This window comes from Fulmarus glacialis, unplaced genomic scaffold, assembly GCF_000690835.1.
Source record: "Fulmarus glacialis isolate BGI_N327 unplaced genomic scaffold, ASM69083v1 scaffold35234, whole genome shotgun sequence".
Taxonomy (NCBI): Eukaryota; Metazoa; Chordata; class Aves; order Procellariiformes; family Procellariidae; genus Fulmarus; species Fulmarus glacialis.
The window spans coordinates 18581-28975 of NW_009209313.1; the positions used below are offsets into that span (position 1 = coordinate 18581).

The following is a 10395-nucleotide window of genomic DNA, read 5'->3' on the forward strand; positions in this document are numbered from 1 at the left end:
GAGATATTTCAACTTACTTTCTGCTCTATCTTCCTATTTTTAAATCAATGCCAAGTTTTTTAATATGACAGTATCTTTACCAGTATCTTTAATATATCAACAGTGTTTAAGTCATGAGCAAGTAAGCTCAAGAGCTTCAGAAGTACAGTGGTTATCATGCTTCAAGCCGAGCAAAGAACATTTTAGTGTTCAGCCTCACCTGGGGAGTTTTTATTGTACCAACGCTCCCCAAAAACTACTTTTAGTAACTCTGCATTTTCATCAGCATGTACAAACACTTTGAGTTATACCATGAATAAATACAAAGAAAAGGAGCTTTTTCCCACAACAGCCTTGATGGGTTACTTTTAATTAAAATCAGTTTAATGATTGATAAGCTCTACTATTTCCAGCAGCAAATCGTAAGTGGTTGACTGTTTCCAGATACAGTGAAAAAACTGAAGATAATATAACTACATAAGCTAGCATATTTAGTTAGTTTACGGGTTGTCAAACATAGGAAAAAGTGAGGGTTTAACATGTAAATTGGCATGACCAAGAGCAAAAATTAAATGAGTATTTTGTAGGAATCAGAAAGTTCAACTATATAAACTTAGGGAATCATTGTTTCCAATGCTTACTCTTACTCTCTCACAAAGTTACTTTTGACATACTTCCTACATCGAAACCAAATTTTTAGTATCTGATTAGTATTTAGGGGGAGGGGACGTCCCACACAAACTCAATACAGTTGCTACTTTGAAACGTTCTTCACTCATGCCCCTTAAGCAAATGGAAGAACACTGCAAATACCTGTTTCCTAGTATCCTTCATTTGCTCTTTGAACTTGCAGACAGCAAAAGGCAATTCAGTGTGCCTGTGCACACATTAATGAAGACATCTCTTCCTTATAAACAGAACGAATGCATCTGCAGCTAATTTAAAATTAGCCATACAACGAACCGAAGTTTCATTCAACACTGCAGGGAAAACAGGAGAGTGGGTGTATGGGAGTGAAATCCTAAAGCTCTAACAGGATCCTCCCCAGTCCTGCATGTATCTTCCTCAGTCACCGTCAGCAAGGATGTAGTGCTGTTTGAAACAGCTGCTGCATCCACCTGTCGTTCCTCAGCTAGTCCTGGTGGGAGGAGGAGACAACACACAAGAGGGAGCTTTTCCTCTTTTGTACTGTTATTTTATTTTGTAGTAAGATCCATGTAGTATATAAAATATAACAGGAAAACCTGAACAAAGCCTATAAAATAAATGGAGGAGTTCAGATGACAAACCACTGCAGCTCTGCTTTCGTGGTCTTATGTCGTCACCAGAACTCATGTCCTGTTTACCTTGTACTTTTACAGTTGTCTAGCTATGAACCTACATAAAAAGCTGATATGTTCCAATTAAGCCATAGTTAAGTGACAGATGTAGAGAAAAAAAGGCTTTCTTAAGCCACAACTGCCCTTGACACAGGTTACAATGATGTCTAACTATACCATAATGCACATTACATCAAGAACCTTGAAAGAGCCTCTGAGAAAACGGGTTCACATTAAGCATTTTAAAGAAAGGTCATAAATACTGCACTGTACCAACAGTACCTCCCAATGTTCTCCTTATGCCTGAGGAGCATTTGTGGTTTTCAAGAAGCTACTACATAGATGACACCAAACCTAGAGGTAGGTTATAGGCAAAGGTAAGTTACAGGCAAAAAAAAATATCCCTTTAGAGCTAGTCATTACACAAACTGCCCAGCAGGAGGCAAGGCAAAATGTCAAGAACTCTTTCCTCCCACCTTAAACATTGCTCACACAGTGCATTCAATTCCTAGTGCCATAAGAATGACAGTGGATCATCAGCTGCTAGTAAATGCAGTCATGCCAGGAGAACAGCTTGAAATTATTCAAGCAAAAATCTGTTACTGTGCAAAACTGGTGCACTGGACTGTTACCAACTAGACCTCCAAGTTTAGGAAGTGACCTGATGGTAGAGAACCAAGGTGTTTGTCTTCCTTTTGACATGGGAAATACTCTACATAATCAACAGGAGAACATGCTGCTAAGCCTACGTGGAAGGAGTCAAATATCAGCTTGTCTCAAAAGGTTAGAGACAAGGAAAAAAGTTGAGAAAGGTTAAAAAAAGCACACTTTTCTGAGACCAAGTTTTCTTTTTTAAAAAGTTACTGTACCAAACAAGCCAGTAAAACAGCTCATCTTCGTTATCATCTGGGATCAATGTAAGGTTGGTAACAATTATCACATGTACATTTGAACAGGGATGAGAAACACATCTGCAAGTACAATAGTTAACAGCAAATTAAACCCAAGTTTTAATGGTGTAATGCCTCGAGGTCACAAGATGCGGACAAAATTTTAATCTTAACTACCTTCTGTGCACTATTTGGTGATAATCAAAAAGTAACAATGCTGAAGATTCATTTTATTTCTACTTCCAAAGGAAAAGGGGAAAAGGTTAAATAAGTGTTCTCCAATTTGTTCTCCACTATATGTACACGCACACACATACACACACGCACATGCACACACCCCTCAAACTGCACTGACATTTCTTTTTGACCAAAAGAGTAGATCCTGGGAGTAAGTGCAAAATGCAAAATCAACTGACAGAAAATGCTGAACAAACAGCATCATAAAAATACAAAATATTTATATTACTGAACTATTAACAGATGATGTTCTCTGTTTCTTTAAAACTTTGGAACCACATAGCTGATTTCTTAAATCTAGTCCATGCCAGCTTCCAGAACTATTAATGATTTAGTTAGCTTCATTCTTTGATGCTTCATCAAAGTTTTCTACGAGATCTGAAAGAGATGAAAATATTTAATACAGTAATGCCCAGTAACATTACCTTCATAAGTTTAATAAAAATGCATATATTATAGGAAAGGTTAAGTAGTTCTTAACTAGACTCATGTACACCATTTCTTACGGGCAGATTTCAAAGGGCTTTAGAAAATAGGGTTTGTTTGAACATACACAAAGAACTAGAAATGCAGGAACACTCGGAAAAGTGGAAGTTCTAACATGAAGTGATTAAGATCTGATTTTCAGAGGTGCTCTACTAGGTGCAGTTGAGTCTTGAGCCATCAGCATTCTTCAAAGAATGCCTGAAGTTCGGCATCCATTAGCTGTTGTACTCCAGGAAACAGAAAATTTTGGAGAACTGAATTTTTATGCAAGGTCACAAAGAAACAAACCAGTGCCAGAGCATGAGGAATTGAACCTCTGGGTCCACCAGTTTGTTGTTTTAGCTAATACACCATACTGATGGGTATAGAAGAATGTGGTGATTGATAGACAGTTATTGACAAATTAAGAACTTATAATATTTATTTATTGAGAGACTTTCAGACACTGATATAAGCTTTGCTTCTTCTATTACAGAAATAGAAATCCCCACCCCAGACTCTGATTTAAAGACAACCTGGTAACTATGTCAATCATGTCATTTTGCAGCCCTAAAACCCTATTTGGACATTTAGATCACCTGTTCAACCTCCCTGAAAGTATTTAAATCTATTTTCACTTAAGATTAAGCAATTTGCACAAGGTAAATCTTTTTTCAAAAGCTGGAATTCAAAGTCATCAATGTTTTAACACTGCCCAGTATATGAAGCCGCCCTTAGCAAGTGAGAAGTATAATCACATCAAGAGCTAAATATTTAAAGGCATGAATTGAAATATTTATACATGAAATGGACATATAAGTGTGTATGTACTTACCTGGGACGTCATCATCTTCTTCATCAATATCTTCAGATTTTGGTGCTTTACTATCCAACACTATAAAAAGAAATTTGGCGTGAAGTTCTCATTATACAGAATTAGGGACAACCGCACAACAAAATAAAGCCCGTAACATACAGGTGAAAAAAGAACACATTTCCCTTGCTCCCAACAGTGACAAACACACAAATGACTGGATATCAACAGTAACCAGCATGACCAAAAGGTCTACTTGTGAACATTCTTATACCAAATTATTAGCACAGCCATTTTCAAATGCTTAGGGGTATTAAGGCAGAGCTAGCACAAGATCAAATGATACGTGACTAAATCTTCTAGGTGATGCCATGTGTTTCAAAGCAACAATAATGTGGTACCAATCAGGGGCCAACATACCACATGATTCAATTACCAAGGAGCCACAACTGTAGGAAAAAGTATTTCCACATCAAGGGTTCTGCATCAAACCTAGTCTTCTGTAAGTCATGGAAGCTGGAACATGCTACAACTAATCTAGAGAAACACAAGAACTTGAAAAATAAAAGAAAGTATTTCTTCTCATTGGTCTGACTTCCTGTACTATCTAACAAAAGCATAGTATCTATCTATTGGTACCAAGGTTGTATCAAAGAGAGATGCTTATGATGATCCATTTTCTAAATTTTAGAAGGTATTCTTCATATTAATATCAGTAAAGAAGGAAAATAAACCCTTTACTTTCAATTAAACTCTGAACATGAAATATAGAGGAGATTAAAATTGATTTAGAAGGAATAACCATTTGTTGAAAATATCAGAACAGGTAATGTATTTTCTAATTGCAAATACAGACAATTGCAACATGTCCAATTACAGCCTTTTTAATGGCCATAACAGTATAAACAATATAAATATGAAAAACAATTTTTTTTTAATGTCCAACTTACCAGGGCTTGAGATTAAGAACTAGTTTTTGGAAATATACAACATGAAACATGAACTCTGATATGGCTACTTGTAATGAAAAGTGTACCTGTTCTGCAGTCTAAGAAAGCTTTTACAAATTCTTATCAAAGTCAACAGACTGATTACTTGCATGCTTTAAAGTCCTCATGTTCTAATTTCATAACGTACACCACCGGAAGAATAAATTTCCATCTATTCTTAAATTACCAACTTGCTTAGGGAGAATAGTCAAGACCTCTACAAAACATGCTACAGTGCTTCCTCAAGGAGGGTATTATTCTAAAAGGGATTGTCCCCAGACTCCATTTCTTCACTGTAAAATTACAGTAATAGTTATACCACATATATATACACACACACCATGCTCCTATGGTTTTAAAATGAGTAGAAAAATAATCACATTGAAAACTTTTTTTTTATTTTTAATCAAACGTTTGATTTTGAATTCATTCTAAAAAGTCTTGGTTTAATTCCAAATGGAATTATAGAGTAGAAGAACATGTTTCTTCTCTATATCCACAACAGAAATATGTTTTGTATGAACAAAGAAAACAGAATCGATTCCCTGACAAAAAGAACTTGTTGAGTTTTTCCCAGAAAAAAACTGAACTTGCTTTCCTAAGTATTGTCATACACAGTTGTACATCTGGAATCACAGCATGCCTGACTTACCAGATTTTGGTGGGTTTTTTGTTTTGTTTTAAATCAGGGCCTGCCTATACAGAATCTTGAATCAACAAGGAAAAAAAATTCCACCCCCTGCCACTATATTTCCACAACAGTGGCAAATAAGTAAAAGGACATATGCTTTTGATCACTTTTTAAATCACACATGCTGTTAAATTTGGGTTAAAACTTTTAATACTTCACATGTTCTTTAAATCAGCCACGAAAGATTCCAAAAAAGACCTACCTTGTCTTGGGAATTGTTCAGCTAACTTCCTGAGACTTGTTAAGCTGTCAGCACCAAGCTGGCTTAAGATGCCTGGAAGCATTTCTGTGATCGGTTTAGCCTCTGCATGACCAGTAATTGCAAAAGTGTTAGCAGAGAGGGAAGCTTGAACCTTGGGGTTGTTGAAGTGAATAACTGTTCCATCATCTTTTATCATGTTCACCTGTTTAAATATATCAATAACATTTACCAAAATGCTGCCATATCTTGTTGAACAAGCATGTTAAATTATTAATTCAAATCTAGATTTAAAATATTAAAATACTAAAAAATTACAAAATTAGTACTCTTCCTAGAGAATAATATAACCATGATAAAAGCATCTGGAACTAACACCACCTAAACTGAAGTAAAATATGAGTTAATGATAAAATATGGGTTCATACATACTATATGAAAAGGTAGAATTTAAGAGCTATGGTTCCTTCATAAAATACGCTTAATTAAATACTAAGAAATAAATATGCAAGGATTATATGTTATCATACAGTTCATGTATATTCTTAACAAAGGCAAAAAACGTACATAGGTTAGACTGTAAAGCATAAACGAGTTAATATCACGAATGTCTAGGGAAGAAAAAAAACAAAACAAAACAAAACCAAACCCAAAACCTTCAGCTCTGTGGTAACTCTTTACAAACAAAAAGCTGTAACAGAAAGTTGAAGACATCGCCATTCCCAGCTATCCGTGTCACCTATCAGGAAAACATTAGTGTTTCTGCAGCAAAATTGGCAAAGGCACAGGATTCACAATCTGGCCTACTTGCTGAAGCTGCCCAAGGCAAGGATGATTCCTGCACACACACACACAGAACTGGAGGTTTATGTACCAACTGCACGAGAACAGGCTTCTATGCCTTCCTAATAATTCCATGATGACTCTTTTAAGACTAAGTACACCATGCAGTGATCCTGCTCTCTTCCTCTTCCCTGGTCTTCTGAATCACCAAGAACTAAGTTTTACAGCCAGTACAGCAGCCTGCTTTGCTCCTACTGTCAAAGTTTATATGGGCGTATTTGTATGGGTTTATTTTATGTTTTTTAACTTAAAGGGAGACAGAATGGAAAGTTAAAAAGGTTTTTCTTCTGGGCCTGGCTAAACTATGGTTAAGTGGAAAATAATTTTGTCTGAAAAAACGAAGAGAGTTCTACCCATCAAACCAAATAGTAGTAATAAACTTCTGTCACAAAACTCGTAAGTATTGTTTTTAGTAGAAGTTACAGGGAGAAAACAGAAATTTGGGAACTAAAGAGATTTAAAATATACAAACATGTAAGTTATTAATCTTCACACAGCAGCAGAGTTCAAAATATGTTTTGAACAGGAAAACCAGGTGTGTTGCTTTCCTGCAAATATAAACGATGTCCTGTCCCTACACATAGGGAAATGGTAAAGGCTTCAAGCACTGTCATCCTCTTACTTAAAAGCCTCTTTCAAAAACCACACAGATGAGCTACTAATGTTTGACTCAACATTACTAGCCTCCCCAAACTCTTCTATCTACACAAAGCTTACCAAGGTCAACTTGCGTCCACCTGAATACAACAACATACTACAATTATGTACCTAGCTATCAAGGTAGAAGCATATTGCATTATCTTCCTTCACATGAACACATTTAAAATCCTTAATAACTGTGTCTGAATATAATCGGGGGACAGGGGGAACAACCCAAAACAGAAAAAGAACTGGGTTTCTTTGGGTTTCTATAGCTCAACATATACATATCAAGCTTAAGTAAACAAATTGAATTGTTTCTGTAGCAGACGTATGAAAACTTACAGGCAAAAAAGGCTTTTACACTGAATCTGTATTTGCCTTTGGAAGAGAGGTATGCACTAAGTGACCTCTGGAAGCACCTTGCAATCCTGCTTAAATTAATTAATCACAGATTAAATAGTACGCTGCTTTAACCAAATACTACAGTAATATTGAGTTCATGATGAAGGAACACCTCCTCCTCCCACATATAAGCATCATTCCTACAGTGTTATGGAAAATGTCAGTATTTCAGTTCATATTTTATACATGTAAAATAGACATATTCAAGGAATATCCAAAACCTTTATATTCCTACAAACATTAACACAGAAGCTGGTTCTGTAAAGTCTTTGTTGTGTTGTAAGAAATGTCATCTCCTGTGACTACCACAAACAATTCTGGTAATTTTCATGCAGTAAAAGGACCCAATTTTGATAATACAAACTTGCAAGTTCTTACTCCAGGTATTTTATGGTTTTCTTTATATTCTGCACTACATAACTCTTGCTTTACATGTGCCTGCACAGTACACGTGCATTTACTGCTCCTCTCTTTAAAGCGGGTAATCAAGTTCATGAAGTCAAGAATCAAGAGAAGTTTTGTTTTCCAATGAATGCAAGACACATACATGACAGCATACTAGCCTCTACAATCACCATCTGGCCAGCAAAACCTTCTCCCTTCTTTCTTTAGGTATGTATGCATTAATGTAAATGAGATAATCAATCAAGTAACTTTACCTATCAGTAACCAAACCTGTAAGTTTTTGAGGGGAAAACTGTTGTTTAAAAAACAAAGCAAAAAAACCCCCAAAACACCACCAAAAAAACCCGAAAACAAACACACACCAAAACACCACAGTGAATTTAATTTCAAACACAAACACTTATTTTATCACTATACCTCTTCAATGCCAGCAATGTTATTTACTGCAAGTTTTTTGAGGGAACTCTGAAGTTTTTTGTCATCAGCTGTAGCTGTCCTGTGCACCACCTTCTTCTTTCTGCGAGCTGTTCCCTGGAAAAGAATCAAGTCACAACAGTCAGCTACTCTCAAAACCTCACAACAGTTCAATTTTTCAAAGTCATATCGCACTCTGAGGGACCTATCTGTAAGCTATGAGAAAGCTCTGTAGTCAAAAAAGCTTTCCAACTTACTTTGCCTTCACCTACAGCTTTAACTGTCAGTCTCAATTTTAAGGTTTTTCATAAGTGTAAAAGACCAAAAAGACACCGAACAGCAGCAGTATTTTTCCCTTCCCACAAGACAGATTATAAAAATACTATTTACTATTAAGCAATACATGAAGAGTTTCCCCAAGAACTTTATTTTTTCCAGGATGAAGCACAAATAGAGTGATTTAAAAAGGTGACACTTTCGTAACCAAGTAATTAATATTTTTAAACTACGCCATAGACAGCAACTTTGGAATTCCTACACTGCCAACTTTTGTACAACCCCACCTACGGTTAGGAGATGAACACCCACACTGAAGAAGCTATATGCTTTTTTTTTGTCATATTAGCTACCTGCTGGCTCAGAGAAAAGAAACAGCTCAGTGCAGAGTCAGATAAGCCCTGGAGCTGGGAAGGAACAAAGGAAGGAACTCCCCAACAGGGAGAAGAGAAAGGCAGAACTGGAACAACCAACAGGTAAGCTTAGCTTGAGCTTCCACAGGTCACAACAAGTCACTGAACTAAAAAGAAAGCTTACACGCTGTGGAAACTACTCATCCAACTACTCATACAGCTCTTACCTGAAAGAAAATTGCATTTCAGGTAGCAATACTACGATCCAGATCACACAAAAAACATATGTTTCAGGCCTCAAACGTATATATTTTTTTCCTCCCTCCCATAAACTAAAGCCTATGTTTTGAAAAACAAATTTCAGAGATGTTTCTGCCTCAACCTGTAAATTACAGGAAACAGTGCATTTCTGATGGTTTTCTTACCTTTCCTCCTATTCGGACCTGCGCTTGAAGCTTCGCCAGTTTTTCTTGGTTCATAGTGCTGCGTCTAAAGAATAAGAATGAGATACAAATACAAGTTAACTATCAAAATATTAAGAAAAAGTTTTCCACGGTCCACTTTAAAAGTACTCTTAAAATTGCAGTGAGTTTTTAAACTTACACAAAATTCACCAAAACATCAAACAAATACATATAAACAAAAAGCTTTAAAGCCACACCACCTAAATAATACAAAGTGGTCCAGCAGCAATCTGTTTAGCTGAAGTGCCTGTACCGTGATGAGGCAAATCAACAGGACATTTGATTTTGCATCAGTCTGAGGCACTACCTGCGAATTTCCAAGTATGCTAGTTTACTGTTTTGACTATTTGACTGAACTATTGATGCAGAACAGACCCAAATCAGCACGTTCAGCACAAGTGCTTCTAGGAAAACACCTTTATCTTTAACAGAACCCAGGGAGAGGCTCATCACTACATTACTTTGAATACTATTTCCAAATAATGAATCTCTGATACTTTTAACTAATAAGCCAGCTCCAAACTCAGTGAAGTTCATGTCTTGAGAGATCTATATGAACCTCTGGCAGCTATTCATCCAATTCAATGACTGGCACATTAGTCAAGTGGCTTCTCCAACAGGTCAGGTGGGACCTTTAAAGGCTGGAAGACCTGAAAATCTGTAATGGGTGAAAAAACACTTCAAGCCTGCCAATACAATGAAGGAATTTCGTTGCTCTGCCCCAAGAAGTCATCGGTGACCCCCTGAATGAAGGCGAAACCCCCTCTACATTTCCATTGTGCCGGGGAAGCGACGGGGAGTGGGGAAACAGGGCTCCCGCGGACGAGCGGGGCCCCAGCGAGGCCCCAGCACCGCCGGGAGGATCACCACGCGGTCAGGGACTCCGCCGGGGAGGCAGGAGAAGGGACTCGGCCGGCTCGCTGGCTACCTCCAAAGCACAGAGCACAGGAGAGGATAAAGGCCCCGTCCCTCGGGAACCAGGGCAACCCCGCCCGGCTAGGGCACCGCGGCCC

The 10395-nt window shown here is 37.3% G+C and overlaps 1 protein-coding gene across 2 annotated transcripts; it reads right to left on the minus strand.

Moving 5' to 3' along the window:
- Nucleotides 1-337: 337 nt before the first annotated feature.
- On the minus strand, nt 338-9406 carry BTF3L4 (basic transcription factor 3-like 4). Of its 2 annotated transcripts, XM_009576785.1 has the most exons (5): nt 9344-9406; nt 8293-8406; nt 5587-5788; nt 3726-3785; nt 338-2803 (listed from the first exon to the last, which is right to left on the minus strand). In XM_009576785.1, the coding sequence occupies exons 1-5, from the start codon at nt 9395-9397 to the stop codon at nt 2757-2759; spliced, it is 477 nt and encodes a 158-aa protein (XP_009575080.1). In that variant the 5' UTR covers nt 9398-9406; the 3' UTR covers nt 338-2756. The 2 variants fall into 2 exon arrangements, with proteins under 2 accessions (XP_009575080.1, XP_009575079.1); XM_009576784.1 differs by lacking the exon at nt 338-2803 and having other exon boundaries at nt 3476-3785.
- Between the last annotated feature and the right edge of the window lie 989 nt (nt 9407-10395).